We start from the raw sequence: 17,245 nt of genomic DNA, 5'->3' as shown, positions 1-17,245 counted from the left end.
ATGACTAATTTCTGACTCAGCCGTAGATTTATAAAAATAAAGTCCAAGGAGAGACACTTGTCTTGAGGGAATTACATAAATTTATAGGCTGATGCTATGGGCCTCTTTTATCTGCAGGAGCAGATGTTCATGAGAAATTTCGGTGTTCATTTGGCCTTGTCCATAATAATTTAGAGGAAAGCAGCTACTGGTAATTGGAATGGAATCCATGTCCTATTGAAGTCAGTGTCAGAGCTCCCACTGATTGGAATGGTCTTGGATTGCTCTCATTGGGGCTTTTCAGATGTAATGCTAAGCAGTGGCTTAATTCTGAAACAATTAGTAAAGGTAAAGGGACCCCTGACCATTAGGTCCAGTCGTGGCCGACTCTGGGGTTGCAGCGCTCATCTCGCTTTATTGGCCGAGGGAGCCGGTGTACAGCTTCCGGGTCATGTGGCCAGCATGACTAAGCCACTTCTGGCGAACCATTCTGGCGAACACCGTTTACCTTCCCGCCGGAGCGGTACCTATTGATCTACTTGCACTTTGACGTGCTTTCAAACAGCTAGGTTGACAGGAGCAGGGACCGAACAACGGGATCTCACCCAGTTGCGGGGATTCGAACCGCCAACCTTCTGATCGGCAAGTCCTAGGCTCTGTGGTTTAACCCACAGCACCACCTGCGTCCCTTTTTGCAAGAATTAGTAGGTCTGCCCATTTCCTCCTCCTCTCTCATAGCACTGCACCAGTAATGATGAACCTGTGACCTTCCAAATATAGTCAGACTACAGCGCTCATAATCTCCTACCACTAACTGATAGGATCTGGGAGTCCCAACAACATCTGGAGGGCTACAGGTTCCCCATTCATATACAGTGGTACATTGGTACTCGAACAGCTTGGCTCCTGAACAAATCGGTTCCTGAATGCCGCAAACCCAGAAGTAAGTGTTCCAGTTTGTGAATGTTTTTTGGAAGCCGAACGGACTCCCGGAACAGATTAAGTTCGAGAACCAAGGTACCACTACTACCACATGGTTTAGCATGCTTATGCCCAGCGTTATTTTCCAGCCGGAACTTGCTGGAACTCAGTTCTGGCACCTCCCAGGTGGGCGCCATTGCCATTATAAGAGAACAAGGTGAGTTCATGGTGAGTTCCAGGACCTCTTTTTCTAGAAAAACAGAGCACTGCTTATGCCTGTTTGTTTTCTAAAACTAAGCCAAGATTTGACACTACATCTGCAAGGCCCCATTGTGTTTGGCTGGAATTTGATAAAGAAAACCATGATTTCCAATATATTTAGTATTATAAACATCTCTTCAAAGGAAACAAAATTGCTCAATACACCGAGAACCTGTTAATTTTGAAGCTAGCCAAGTTTTTCCAGCTTTGCAGTTCAGAATGCCTTGGGAATGTTATGCCTAATAAATTTGGTTACGCACACAGTGATACATAAATAAACTGGCTGTTGCTGTCTTGCTGCTATAAAAGAGAACCACATTAGTTTTTCTTACATTTGCTTTTTCTGGTTAGCTTTCTTCGAATGACGAGCGCTAAAGTCTTTGTCTTGCATAATGACTCTGTTGCCCCTTTTTCCTGACCTCTTACAATTGGAACCATTATTACCTGCTGCTAACTACTGCTGTTGTTTTCTCTTATTGATTCTTTTTAAACATGTGTGCCTTTCTATGCTGCTACTGGAAATGGAATCAGCTGTTTTAGTAATGGTATCTCAGTAGCTATAATCTGTCATATAGACAGACTAATCCATTTTCTGCGGCAACAGTGTCATTGTTTAGAATGCTGGGAGCAAATTTTGGGTTCCAAATGCAACTGCCAGTTTCTGATCCCAGGCTGTTCTGATCAATGCAGTTTAAGTTTAGGGCAGTGCGTTGCTTGCCAGCTAACATCCACAGAATTCTTTACTCCTACTGCCTGAAGTATGTCAGCGAGCACAATCAGGAGACTTCTTCATGGTTGCACTGTTACGGGATTCCTTCATTTATTTTATTCCACATTTCAGAAAGAATAAAGACGAAAACCTATCTTCCTCCTCCTGCACCCTCTCTAAAGAAACAAAGCTAGTCATTATTGACTACATCTTCAGGTTGTAGTCACAACACAGGTTGTATGTTGTAGCATAGGGTCCTGCGGACTGGAGGCATATTTGGAAATCGAAGAAACTGTTGTGGGCACTACAAAACATCCAGATGCTCAGCTACACACACACCCCACACACAAATTGGACAAAACAAGTACACACACCCTCACAATGACAAACAAGAAGTAGGCAACATCACCAAAATCAGACACCCTTCCTAACCAAAAAGAATTTTTAAAAAGCCCTACTCCAAAAAGTGGAAGGGGTGCCAAGGCCAGTGTCTGAAGGCACCCTGGTGCCCATGAGCACCACATTGGGGACCTCAGTTGTAGCATGTATTCTATACATATGGTCCACTTACACACATAGCTGGTGACAATTACAGTCTTGTGGCCTCCTAAAAACTAAGAGATGTACTGTAGCAAAAATTAACACGAACTGAAGTTTGTCTTGTCTATTTCATAAAATGCTGAGCTCCATTTCCAATGTCAGATTCGTGGCCATTCATTATTTTGCATACTTATTTTGCATAAGCTGACCTGTTTTCCTTGTGCAAAAAGATGAAGAGCATTGCTGGCTTGTCCTAGGCTGTATGATGTTGAGAAACAAGCATGTGAACAAGCGCCCCAAGTCAGGGCTGATGTTGCTATGTCCTGTCATGGTGTGTCCTCGGTGAATACAGAGGCGGAGTTGGCATCAGGGGATTTCTGCTGCATCCAGCCCTTCCATTTGCCTCTCTCTTCTATTCTCTGTTTGTTGTTTGTGAGTTTGTGAGCTTTAGTTTAGAGGACTGTCTGCATGCAAGCACAGGTCTACACCCCAAGGCCTGTGTGAGCGGATTATCTTCATGCAAGATGGGATGTAAATAATAATACAGTGGAATAGTTTGGGTAGTAGCCAAGTACAGCTATCTTTGGTTGAATCATAGGACTTTGCTATAGGCATTGGAACTCATGGTGTATTGCAGGTGTCAGCTAGAAGCATACATATTTATAGTGTTCTGCAGGCTTCCAGTATAAAGAGGTGTTTATACAGTGGTACCTCGGGTTACATACGCTTCAGGTTACATACGCTTCAGGTTACAGACTCCGCTAACCCAGAAATAGTACCTTGGGTTAAGAGCTTTGCTTCAGGATGAGAACAGAAATTGTGCTCTGGCGGTGCGGCAGCAGCGGGAGGCTCCATTAGCTAAAGTGGTGCTTCAGGTTAAGAACAGTTTCAGGTTAAGAACAGACCTCCGGAACGAATTAAGTACTTAACCCGAGGTACCACTGTATGCCCATTGCATAGTCAGAAAGTTAACCTGCTGCATAGACAGGTTGAGGCTCAGGTTGATGGCAGAGTGGAATTTCTCTAGGGTCTCTTACCTCTGGAGTCTCACCCAGCAGGAAGAATAAGGTATAGCCAGGGCAGGTGAATGGTTGCAGAATGGGGCTGTGGAACAGAAGGGAGAAGCTGGGGTGGTTGCTTGCAGACAACTAAGGAAAGTGTCTTGTGGAGGGGTTCTTTGGGGGCTGGCCAGTGGAGTGAGCAGGAGGGCAGTTATCCATATATGCCTTTTGGGATTTAAGGTGGCTTAAAACGGTGGATTTGAAAAATGTCTCAGTTCGTTTGTTTTCATTCCAATTTGCAAAAACAAATGTAAAGCCTTTCCCTCTCTGGTGTATTGCCCTAAATCCATGGAATTAGAGAGAAGAGGTTCAAATAAAGCAAAGTCATTGCTAGCTCAGTTGTATGTTGCAGCCGATAACTTTGCACTTCCTTCCTAAACTAATGCCCAAGCCATGTTGCTGCTTGGAAATATGGATGGAGGGCGTTTGCACTTGAACGTGCTTCCTTTTGAAACCAATAAATTAATGCAAGAAGACAGACAGCGCACGACCAGTTCATTGCGTAAGAGTTGCTGAGCTGTGGATGCGATAGCCGTCCAAGGTGTACGTTTTTAGGCATACGTCTTGGAGATTATAACAGTTCGTCCGAAGACTGGAGCAGTGAAAGCAAGACTGGAAGAGGAATAGGTCACAGGCGGTGCATTACGAAAAGCATTGTCGATGCTTAAAGCGAGTGATGAGATTGTCTGACCCCAACCTGCTATTTATATTCAGGACATTCTATTGGGGGAGGGTTACAATGTCTGGCCACATGGTACCCCCCACCCGCAACCAGGTCATGGCCCCTTGCAGTATGTTCAGCTGTGTACCTTGCTATCTGTGGCTTTGGCAGTGTTTCCTAACCAGAGGCTCTATGACAAAATGTTTCTTTATGCTTTCCTAGGGCATAACCTGTTTTGTCTCAGTGTAGCACACGGAAAAGAAGCTCTGAGCAGGGGAAACAAAATGCAGCTTGCTGTTTTTACTTCTGTCTCTATTCATCCGGATGAAAAGACATTCAGAGGAATATATCCCCCCCCTTTTTTACTAACGTTTAAGAAAAGATATGTTAGCAACAATATTTCTTTCAGTTGCAATAAAATATACGTGCTCAACATTGTTGAAAACTCAAGTTATGTAGCGACCAGCAGTCAGTTTTATAGAGCTTTGCATTATATAGCAAAGCGATTTGTAGGAGTATTTATTGCAGAAACAAAAGTTTCTTGTAAAAGCTGCCTTAACCTCAGAAGCCTTGTATTTGCTAGTTTACAATATTGTGATCCAGAACATTAGAGAGAGGATGGCAAAAGAACCCTGTTCAATTTTACAGACCCTTTACCAGTCTATAATTGTTTTGTGATGTGAACAATAGCAGCAGAGAAAACTCAAAAGTGATTGAGAAACAGACTAGCTTCCCAGTAGCTTTCCTCTAGAAATGATATAGTTGGAACACAGGCTGTTCACTATCTTTATCCTCTAAAAATACCTTTAGCATCTTCCTCTTCTCTGTCTTTGCCCAGTGCAAACAATTGGCCACTTAATTTCTGAACCCCTTTCCTCCCCAAAGGTTCCATGCATTGCAAAAGCATTTCATTATTTCCCATGCAGTCTGTATATACTTTTTCCTTGGGGGGGGGCACCTTTAACAATATGGGTCTTTTCTCTGCACATTCTACTTTTCTAAAGCTTATAGATTCTGCAATGCTGGGAGCAGTTCTTTCCTATCCTTCCCCCTCCCCAAGAATCATGATTTTGTTAGCATAGTCCAAAAAATATGTCACCCTGGTGCCAGAAAAGTCAACTTCTGATGGGTTTCAACACATCACCAACTGTGGCAGTTGCATCTGAGCAACAAGACATTATATTTACTAGTCCTCTGTTATCATTGGACTGCATTTCACAGGCATCATGGCCAAATGGATTTGGCAGCTTGCCAATCCATGGGAGCTCTTGTTGGTGCAAACCAGTCTATATGCACCTCAATTGCTGCAAAATGTCTAGTTTACAGGGTGCATGCTAAATTTAGGGAGCTATCGGTGAAATGAAACGAATGTACGATTTTGAACAGTTGAATATTGCTGTGCCCATCAGACTATGGGTTTTGAGAATACTATCCTTCTTTTCTAGCTATTAAACAGGTTTTAAATAACAGGATAATTTATTAACGACAAATCCCTCCTGGCTCCATGGAACATTACACCATTCATCTATGAATGTGAATCAGATCTAATAACAGAATCTTTCATCTTTGGTTTCATCTGACCTAGGCCTTGCATGTGCCTGATTCTCCTCTACCAATAGTTCAGGTATTGGATTCCTCTCTGGAAACAGAGGCTCTTTTATATTGTAGTTTCTATGTTTTAAAGATGGGCTTACCCAAAAAGTTTGTGTTAAAACATCTGAAGTTAGGGATAGGGTGCTTATCTGTTTTACATTGGGGCAAGCATTGTCCTCCAGTACAAAGATTGCCCTTTCCCTGGTTTTTACATTGAGGTAAATGCAGCCTATGAGAGTCCTTTTCTAAGGTAAGTCAAGAGTTTTTTCCTCTGTGTCCTGAGTAGGGCACATATCCATATTAGCAAATTGGTAACCCACTTCTTTTCTATTCTGTTAAAGGGAACGTTTTATGTTTACACTAATACAAGATATCAGCTGCCCTGAACTCTTCATCCATCTACTTCCAATACTGTGGGCAAAATAATGGCATTGTCTGAAACTGATTTGAATATAACTAAAGCTTTGAGTTGTCACTTTGAAAGAAAAAGGGGAAAAGATTGTGTTGTGGTTCCAAAATCCACATCTGGGTTAAATAGAAAAAGGAAATTCATTCTTTCAGTTTAAGGTTTTCTGAAGTTTACATTTGATAGTCCTTACGTGATAACTTTTAAGAGGAATAATCAGAGCCAAATTGGGCTTGCCGATTGGAACGTCGGTGGTTTGAATCTGCGTGGCGGTGGTGAGCTCCCGTTGCTCTGTCCCAGCTTCTGCCAACCTTGCAGTTCAAAAGCATATCAGTGCAAATAGATAAACAGATACCACTGCGACGGGAAGGTAAATGGCATTTCTGTGCACTCTGTCACCAGTCACGGTGTTCCGTTGTGCCAGAAGCGGTTTAGTCATGCTGGTCACATGACCCAGAAAGCTGTCTGTGGACAAAGGGCGGCTCCCTCAGCCTGAAAAGTGAGATGAACGCCACACCCCATAGTCGCCTTTGCCTGGACTTAACTGTTCAAGGCTCCTTTACCTTTACCTTTTCCAAATGTATATTTTTTGATATACGAGCCCTGGTGGCTGCTTACCTGTGTCTTGTGAGCGGCAGGGGCTGGTGGCGGTGGTGGGACGATGAGTGGCACGCAAAAGGGCTCCGGAAAGGGGCTGCTTAAAATGGCGGTCACTCAAGCGCTGCTGCTGCTGGCACCAACAAAGCCCAGCCCCCTTCCTCCTCTAGGCAGGGCGGGGAGAAGCCAAGAGGAGGGAGGAGGCGCCGCTGCCCATGTGAGGGAGAGGAAGAGAGAGGGAAAGAACACGTGTGCTGGCGATCCACATAGCAATTCCCGGACCCTCCGCGGGCTGGATCCAGAAGGCAATTGGGCCTGATCCAGCCCCCAGGCCTTAGTTTTCCTACCCATGCTCTTAAGAATATTAGGGAGCTGGCAGGTGAAGAAACATGGCTTTGTTTTTTGAAGTCTTCAGATGAGGACTAGACCATGTGAAAAATGAACATAAGATTTTAGCTGCAGTTCATTCATTTTCAGCTATCATTCTTGTTTTTTAAAAAGTGCACCTAATCATTCTGTTGTTGCACCCATTACCTAGGTTTAAAGTGCCATTTAGCTCCTAGCTTTCATATCTCAGTTTCTAGCACTGGGTAAATAGCAAATCAAATAACATGTTATCTACAGAGAAAGCTCTAAATCTTGTATTACCATAATGGTTGTAAAGGGGCGCTAGAAGGCTTTATTGTATCTATGCTTGTAAACTGAAAGTGGGCGCTGCAAATTTTGTTCAGGGCCGGAGTTTGCAAGTCCTGACTACACTCTGTTTTTAAAATTAGTTGTTTTTTTGAGACCTGTAGGGAAAGGCTCTCTGTTAATCTAAGGTGACAATACCAACATTTTAAAAACAATAGAGAGCAAACCTTTCTGGAAATGTCCTGCTGCACATGCACCTTTGAAAATACTGGCTCTGAGCAAGATATATGTCATTCAGTAGAGCGGCTACTGTATATACTGTACATTTGTCCACTATGTCAGTAAAGCAAGTTAAGCTGCATGAAGGCTAGTTATTATATAAGGTTTTGCACAGCAGAATCTGTTTTGCACAGGTCACAGCTGAAGAACACCAGTATAAGCTATTCAGCAGGAAACCTAGCCAAAGTACAAAAACATTTCTAGATGAGATTAGTGACTGCTTGTTCCGATTGCGGTGGAAATAACTTGAACAGGCCTCTCAAATTTTGGCAGGCTTATATGTATAATACTCTCTCTCTCTCTCTCTCTCTCTCTCTCTCTCTCTCTCTGTGTGTGTGTGTGTGTGTGTGTGAAAGATTGCTCCAAAAATTAAGGATTTTGCAACTTCTGTCCGTTTCTGAACATTTGATTTTGTTTTACATGAAAGACGTCAAAGTGATCCTCCGGGTCCCTTCCAACTCTACAATTCTATGATTCTATGAAAGATGATGTAAATTAAATCCCTCTCTGCTTACGTACTATTGTACAGCTAGGTTATGTTTCGGGAGAACACTTAGTTTGCACCAGCATGTAACATTCATTTGGGGGTATTTATACCCCTAATGAACTTTGCTTTAAGCCAGGGTCTCGTAAAAGTTTGTGATTTTGAGAAGGCGGGAGGTGGTTTCTGAACCGCTAAATGTGATGAATCTGCACAGAAGCAAAATACAGTGTTCGTGAGGATGAAAAAAAGAAGGCAACAGAGAGAAAATGTGGGAGAGGAGGAGGCGGTGGCGGCGGCGCTGCCTCTGTATGGAATACAGATTGACGTAATTGAGAATGCTCTGCACTGTTCTGAAATTTAAAGCTGGCACAAGTGCAAGGAGACACTTTGCAGGGACATTTCTGCTAGGCTAAACAGAACACTGAGAGGAGTCATAATGTATTTGGACTGCAAGGCTATTATTGGGGTAAACCTGAAAAAGAAGAAAGCGTAATAGTGCGGGCAGGGATATGTGACCATTGCCGTTCTAAGCTAGAAATTAGAAATGTACAACCATCAGGGAAATGAAGGTTTTAGAGTGATTCCCACCCACCACCCATCAATATGACAGCCATAGGAGGAATTGCGGCTTATGAGTAATACTGTATGAGAAAAGCCGTAAAGCAAATTATGATTTAGCTCATCCAAGGCATACGTTCCTGGTTGATTAGGATTCTTCATTATTGTAAAGGTGATGATGTCGTCACTGATTGCGGTTATTTTGTTGAATCAGAATGATTTGCTATATAACGCTACTCTGGCTTCTCAGCTTCAGCAGACGTGAAGCATCAAGATGCACTTCAGAAGAGTTTGCAGTGTGGGGTTTCCTTTTGTATTTCAGTAGAAAATGCTTTGGGGCATGGGGAATACTAGTGTGTGCATGCCTTTTCCATGCACAGCTGCCCTAGCCTGACATTGCAAATGTATTTATTGTTTGCACGGCTGTGATGCTGTTCCTTTGAATGACAATGCTCAGGCAATTGCAGGAAAAAAACAAAAGCAGGACAAAAAAAAGTAGCTGAAACAATATTGAGTCAAGATTCATAACAAAGAATATTAAAAGCCCCTTCAGTTACTTGAGTTGGTCCTGATGCAGAACTGGAACAGAAATGCAGACTCCTTTCAAAATGATCATCTAAGTCGGCAATTTAAATGCACTGGAACGCTCCTAATTACCATAAATGCATCAGAGCTTCTAAAGGGGTAGAAAAGTGTGCTCAATCATGTAGGCAAACGACAAATAGGGAAGGCAGATGTCATGTTGACCTCCTGTCACCAGAATATGATTATCTGTTGTTTGACCTCCACCATCTATTTGAGGTTATCATTGATGAAATCAGTCTTAAGCTTTAGAAATTTGAAGCTAGCAGGATTCTACAAAATAAAAATAAAAATACTATGCCTATATTTTGAAACAGGCGTAAGAAAAATCATTCTTACAGAATATATGGGGAATGGATAGTTGGGGAAAGCGAACACAAAGTGGACTCAATACAATACATTTTACTACTATAGCAAAATAATAATAAAAAAAACCACTAATTCTCGTCAGGGACTATATGATCTGTCCCACAGTGCAATATTTTATGAAGTAGGGAATGTGCAGACAGGCAGCCTCAAGTATGAGATAGGAGCATTTGACCCATTTATGTGCGAAGATAAACTCTTGATGCCACCTGGAAAAGTACATTAAATTGCAAGAAAAATAGGTATTTTACACTACTTCCATGGTGATATTTGTAACTTTGCATAGCTTCCCTTTCCCAGTAGAATTTGATAGGCTGCTGGAATTTCACACTGTGCTTGACTTTTATAAGCCATTTTTTTTTTTGCCAGGCTGGCCTAATTAAATCTAAATATTAGCAGAGATATTTTATTTCTGTTCTTTACTAATATACTCCATGGTTAACTAGGTGACTATGACATCTCTTGACTGCGGCATAGAAATAGCTTATGTGAGCAGTTATACAGAAAATAGCACTGTGACATCAAAATCTTGAATGTTCTGCACGCTATGCCTCCTTCACTTCTGTAAGTAGCACAAAGCCTCTCCTATCTACGTGCCCCCTAAATTATTTTTGAACAGCGCCCCCTCTTGCTCATTGCCCCCTTCTTTCAATCACCTACTTCCTTTGCCCACTTCTGAAGGCCTCTGTCATTTCCTTATTATTATTTGCCATTTTAAATCTATTTTACAATAATAAGAACACATGATGCGCCCTGCTGGATCAGACAAAATTCCCAACTAGTCCAGCATCTGGTTCTCAGAGTGGCCAACCAGATACCTATGGGAAGACCATATATTATACTAACTGTTGTTATTACTGTAATGGAAAATGTGTGTTGATTTTAGCTAAAATAGACTGGATGGAGTACTAGTTGTTAAATTTAACAAGATGCTAAATTAAATCTAACAACATCTGGAGGACACCCTCTTGGCTACCCCTGCTTTAGGTGCTGCAGTCTTTAGTTTTCTCATGTTGTGTTGGAAAATGGAGTGTAATCCAGAAATTGTCCCCTAGAGCTAGTTTCACATGCTGAGGCGGTTGATCTTTTATTAGGGGTTGTTTTGCAAATAGAAATTGCTTGTTTCCCATATGCATGTTATTAAATATCATGTGTTTTGCTGCATTTTTGAGCTGCATTGTTTTTAAGCACACTTTTGAATTTGTAGAACTTATAACCTAATTGCTTCTGACCGTGACAAAAACAAAATTGATATTTTACTGCTTGAGAAAAGGTCAGCAAACACATTACTGAGTTTTGCATTATACTGTAGAAACGGTGGTTGGTTGATTGATTGTATGTGTTGGCCTGCAGCAAAGAAAATAGTGCGTTTTCAAGATTAGTACAATTTAACAATTTAATAAATTATGCCCCTTTCCTAGGCTTTAAATCATATCCCCAAAGTTCATACAATTCATGAGCACACATATTTCTTTCCTGAGCCAGTGTTAGCTGTTGGTTAGCGTTGGGTTTGGGTGTGGAAGGCCCAATTCGCATCCATGTCAAGAAATATAAGAACTTTATAAAATGGAAGATAGAACAAGCTGTCGATACTGTGTTAGAGCCAGACATAGTTGTGCTTAAAGTAGACCCATTGAAACCAATGCTTAACTAGTCATGGCTAGCTTACTTCTCATTGGTTTCATTGGTTCTATGCTAAGCATGACTAAGTGTGGATCAGGACTATTGATTCTATTACCAGTGTTTCCTTATACCAGGGATGAGCAACCTGTGGCCTTCAATGGTGCTAAACTAAAACACCCATCACCTCTTGCTGTTAACCATGCCCCCTTGGGTTGATGGGTTCTGGAGTCCAAACATGTACGGAGGACCACAGGTTCCCCATCCCTATCTTATACGCTTACTTTGGACAGCTGCTTACTGTCAAAGGAAGCATATGACCATAGATAAGGGTCATTGCTATCCTGCATCCTAAATGCATGTATATTGAGTAATTTGGGTGCCGGGGTACTGCTAACAATACATTACCATTTAATCTGCTCATAATGATTTTGTACCTGTGAAACTAGTGGATGTCTTAAATAATACAGAATTTGTTCTGGTTCAGCCTTTGCTAGTCTGGTGCCCTCATGAAGTTAGGGCAGATGGGAATTGTAGTCCAAACATCTGCCTTCTTGAATAATATACTTTCTCTTTTGAATAGGTGATGGATATTTTCCAATAAATCGTAGAAAACTCACTTGCTTTCATGCCTTATATGGAGTGAAGCCATCCATAGAGCTCAATAATGTCTACTCTGATGCGAGGGTTTCAGATGGGAGACTTCTCCATCTCTACCTGAAATGCCAGGGATTAAAACTGGGACATTATGAATGCTACGTATTGCCTTTCCCATATTGATGCTAATGCTGTCAATGCTAAGGAGAGGTTCTATTCTCCAGTGATAATGTTCCCCTGAAAGGTCTTGCTTGACATCAACGTTGCTGTCCTTTAGGCATCAGGAAGAACCTTTCTTTTTGCCCAAGCTTTTGAAAAGTCTCTTATAGTGATGTGCCTTAGTAATGTTTTAGTTATTTTTGCTGCAACCAAGGTATTCGGTTTGCTGTGTTTGCTATGCCATTGGGAATCACACTGGGATGCAGATAATGAAGGGTAGTATCAAAAGTTTGAGTAACTACATGACGCTTCTGGCATCTTGTAATTTTGCAAAATGAGGCAAAAATTGGGGCACTGTGTGTGTGTGTGTGTGTGTGTGTGTGTGTACAATTATGCCTCAGTATAGCAGGCTGACTGGACTACGTTACTTTCATGTGCCTTGTGGCCAAACCATTCTTTGAGTCTGTTAAATGTACCTTGACATCACAATCTGCCACACTCTTTAGTCCAAATGTCAGCTTTATTCCTCTCATCTTCCCCACTACTCTTACTATCTGAGACGGTACCTTGAGACACATTGCCATAGGTATGTCTGAGGGAGTAATCATAACCCTTACCCTATCATTCTCTGCTCTACCTAGCAAACTTGCATTTATAGTATGCTTTTTATTATTACATTTACATCCAGGATTTCCTCCCAAGGAGCTCAAGGCAGCATATATGGTTCCTCCCATATTTTATCCCTGGAACAACCCTCTGAGGTAGATTAGGCTTAGAGAACCTGACTGGCCCAAGATTACACATTGAACTTCATGGCTGAATGGGAATACGAAGTTGGGTCTGCTAGACCCAGGCCACATTCACACCATGCATTTGAAGTGCTCTGATACCATTTTAAGCAGTCATGGCTTACCCCCCCCCCCAAAGAATTCTGGGAACTGTAGTTTGTTAAGGGTACTGAGAATTGTTAGGAGACTTCTATTCCCCTCACAGAACTGCAGAGCGGTTTAACAATTAATAATTTTTTCACAGGGAACTCTGGAGGTTGTAACTTTGGGAGGAGAATAGAGGTGCCCTAAAACCTGTCAGAACCCTTAACTAACTACAGGTTTCAGAATTATCTTAGTGCTTTTAATTTATGATGTGAATGTGGCCCTATCCACCACACTGCACGGGCTGCCTTGTTTTAGTTATTTCCACACACGGTGTTGTTCACCAGTCAAACCTAGCAACCTATTTCTCTTGCTTTTCTGTGAAACAATTGGTTATTACCTTGCCTGGATCTAGCAATGACACACTTTATAAAAAGTGCAGGGCACAGACCCAAGAGTCAGATCTCTTTCTCTCTCTCTATATATATCTTACACACACATCCACATGACCAGTGCTAAATATAAATATAAAATTTTCCACATGAATCAACTGAAGGGAGCTCAGATGTTTCAAAAACCCATTAGATTTCCATTTACCCAAGGTCTAGTTGGCAAGTTTTTTTAAATGTCCTCTGTTCGTCATAAATACCTGAAAGCCTTTCCTTTCTATCTCTTGAATAAGCTCTTGAGTGCAGCTCAGTGAACTACCGTAAATTTATTATTTCACTCTTTCGTTGTGATATGCCAAACCTTTAAAGGTGCAGCTATTTTGAATATTGTAATTGATTTTTAAATTTGTGTTAAAACAAGAGGGTGTGTGCATCTTGAAATAACAAGTTTTATTTTAGAGCAGGGTTTCCCAAACTTGGGTCTCCAGCTGTTGTTGACTACAACTCCCATCATCCCTAGCTAGCAGGACCAGTGGCCAGGGATGATGGGAATTGTATTCCAAAAACAGCTGGAGAAACCCAGTTTAGGACCTTTGTGGCAGGTTTCTTAGGTGGTATAGTTATACATTATGAATACAATCCCACACATTTTTATGGACTTATGTAAACACAATGCAGCATTTTCCTATGTACTTGCAGGGCATTGCAACCACAGTAAAGCTGGCAGTCAATAGGGTGTTTGCTTGGATCATGGAAAACAACACTCTGTTTCATGGAATCCTAGAATTGTAGACTTGGAAGGGACCACAAGGGTCATCTAGTCCAACCCCCTGCAATGCAGGTATTTTCTGCCCAATGTGGCGTTTGAACCCACAACCCTGGGATTAAGAGCCTCATCTCATGATGTACCATAATTTCTTTGGAACATTCTGCACCAAATTAAAAGGAAATGTCTTTTAAGCTGAGGAGGGCAGCCTAGCTGCCACTTGAAGAAGTGGCGAAACTTTCTTTTATTTTTAAGAGAGAGGAAAGGAGAGGGTCTCAGCCATCTTGTCATTAATGGCTTGCTACCCCAACACCCAGGAGTTCTGAGAATTTGCCCTCCTTTGGGAGTTGTTTTTGGACATACACCCGCCCCTGAAAAACAACAACACAACCCACTACTTTTGGAGCTGAGGAACAAAGTTGCTGGTTTTGAGGGATCTGGAGAGATTTATTTTTCAGCCAACTCTGATTGTCTGTTGGGCTATCAATGCTAGTTTCCCTAAGCATCTCATTGTTGTTGTTTAGTCGTGTCCGACTGCCACTACAGTGGTACCTCTGGTTACGAATGCTTCTGGTTACAAATGCTTTGGGTTATGAACTCTACTAACTGCTCCTGGAAGTAGCTGCTCCTGGTTGCGAACTTTGCCCCAGGATGTGAACGGAAATTGTGCGCCAAAGGCACACGCGCAGCAGGAGGCCCCATTAGTGAAAGCGCGCCTCAGGATAAGAACGGTTTCAGCTTAAGAACGGACCTCCGGAACTAATTAATTTCATAACCAGAGGTACCACTGTAGTTCTTAGCAGATTCATGTATACCGTATTCCTTCAATAAAGAAATGAACTGTTTGATTCCACATGCTAGTATCTTCTTCTCCCCCCCCCCCCACTCTTCAGCAAATTATGGGCTTTTTCCTCTTAAGTGTTAATTTGTACTACAATGCCGATTTGATTAAAATCCATAAGATTTCTTTGATAGTGTGACAGCTCCAGTGTTGGGGGAATGTGGGTTGAGAATGATTCTCAGTACTTCTTTCCTTTCCTTTTTCTTCTGGTGTTTGGCACACCAGTGGCTGCTACTTAAAGAGTTGAGTCAGGTAGAAAAAGTGGCTTACCTACCTTTTCAATAGTGAGGAAGAAGAAGTAGAAGTAAAAATAGAAGAATTTATTACTTATACCCCACCCCAGCCACTCTAGGCAGCTTCCAACCGGATATTAAAAACACAATAAAAGATCAAACATGAAAAACTTCCCTAAACAGGGCTGCCTTCAGATGTCTTCTAAAAGTCATTTAGTTGTTTATTTCCTTAACATCTGAAGGGAGGGTGTTCCACAGGGTGGGCGCCACCACCGAGAAGGCCCTCTGCCTCGTTCTCTTCGTGTCATCTTGGGATCAAAGCCAGAGTGTTTAGGACTAACCTTCTTTTGTAAATTGCCACAGAAATGACCATACTTTCTTATTCCAGGATGAAACACAGTTGCGTTGCTCAATGTAAGTTCCAAAGTGCGTTATGAATGTAAGGCAGATGGCCACATTGGATGGTAACAACCACATCCGTGGCATTTGTATGTGGAAAAGATGAAGAAGCTATGGCCACTATACATGCTGGGCTTCCTACATGTTATTTAAATGATGTTTGCTATATGTCTGCATATAGTTCTAAACAAAGCTGTGGCGGTGTGCGTAATGGGTAGGGAAAGCTGATTGTGAACCATTTCTGCTGCACAGTATATTTGCACTTGAGAAACCAGGCAAGAGAGAACTGATACCGTGTAATGAGGAATTGTGTTCTGCCACTCGTGAAAGTACTAGCTGGAAATCTTGCAGAGCAGAACGGAAACTGCCTCTGCCATAGAATTGCATTTGCTTTCACCAAAACTTCTCCTTTAGAAAATATTTTATTGGCACCTCGTGGAAAAAAACAATCCAGCAAGCTTCTGATATTTCTCAGTGGATTTGCATATTTATTTTTCATATAAAACATTTGCTTCACGTTTTACTGGGTTTTAGTGTTTTTTAGTAGTTTGGTAGATATGGCCTAAGAGATTCCTAGGTAAATTCAAATATAACATAAAGTGGGCAGTATTTTGTTGTTGTTTTCATTTGCTGAGATGTGTGTGTGTGTGTGTGTGTGTGTGTGTGTGTGTGTATCGCTCAATAAATGAAAACAAAACAAAATCCTGCTGGGGGGGATTCTGCCCACTTTATGTTATATTTGAATTTAGCTGGGAATCCTAGTATATCTTGGGCTTGCCAATTGGAAGGTTGGCGGTTCGAATCCCCGCAACAGGGTGAGCTCTGCTGCTCTGTCTCAGTTCCTGCCAACCTAGCAGTTCGAAAGCACAGCAGTTCAATTAGATAAATAGCTACCACTGCAGTGGGAAGGTAAACGGCGTTTCCGTGAGCTCTGGTTTACGTCATGGTGTTCCGTTGCGCCAGAAGCAGTTTAGTCATGCTGGCCACATGACCTGGAAAGCTGTCTGTGGACAAACCCCTGGCTCCCTCTTGCTTGGCAGGGGGTTGGACTCGATGGCCCTTGTGGTCTGTTCCAACTCTATGATTCTATGATTCTATGAAAGTGAGATGAGTGCCGCACCCAATTGTGGCCTTGACTGGACTTAACCGTCCAGGGGTCCTTTACCTCTCTATATATGATAAATAAATAAATATTTAATTGTAAGCATATACAATCTCTTCATCTTCTTTTCCTTCTTGATAAAAGGTCTGGCTTGGATGCCTTTTGAATTCCTCTTACCCTTGTGTGTAATGGACACTCTGTGAAATAGAAAAAAATGCTGAAAATATTTTGGCTCCCTCCCTGTATGGAAGACTGAACGGAGATTGATGTGGTCTTAATTGTCAAAGGAGATCACCAGAATCTAGCTGCAGCAATGAGTTCAGAGGAGAAAGGTATATCTCCTGCTCACAAAACCTCTACACCATCTCATAAAAGTGCCTCTTCTTCTTCATCCTCCCAGCGGGACAGCAGGCAGGTAAGTGAAAAAATGCTAAATTATTTGCATTTAAGATGCCATCTCACTACAATTTCTTCATCGCGACAGCAACGCTTGGAGGTCAATGTACAAAAGCTTTCTATGTAACATCAATAAAAATCCCCTGCGGACCCTGTAATCTTCTGCTTTCTGCTGCTGCTTAAGAAAAGGGAAATATGCCAGGGATTTGGTGAATGCCAGGTGTACATAGGAAAGTCTGTT

At 42.0% G+C, this 17,245-nt stretch overlaps 1 protein-coding gene across 14 annotated transcripts in view; it reads left to right on the top strand.

Moving 5' to 3' along the window:
- OSBPL6 (oxysterol binding protein like 6) overlaps positions 1–17,245 on the top strand; it is a 95,566-nt gene that overhangs the window by 33,302 nt on the left and 45,019 nt on the right. For 13 of the 14 annotated variants that reach the window (XM_053409910.1, XM_053409893.1, XM_053409933.1 and 10 more), the window contains one exon: positions 16,753–17,023. In XM_053409910.1, the coding sequence (XP_053265885.1) occupies positions 16,922–17,023 (102 nt within the window). In that variant the 5' untranslated portion in view covers positions 16,753–16,921. Of the gene's footprint in view, positions 1–10,837; positions 10,904–16,752; positions 17,024–17,245 lie in introns of all 14 variants that reach the window. The other variant, XM_053409902.1, reaches the window with a different exon arrangement.

This window comes from Podarcis raffonei, chromosome 1, assembly GCF_027172205.1.
Source record: "Podarcis raffonei isolate rPodRaf1 chromosome 1, rPodRaf1.pri, whole genome shotgun sequence".
Lineage (NCBI taxonomy): Eukaryota > Metazoa > Chordata > Lepidosauria > Squamata > Lacertidae > Podarcis > Podarcis raffonei.
The sequence above is the reverse complement of the archived record's forward strand: the minus strand, read 5'-3'. Positions and strand labels throughout refer to the sequence as shown.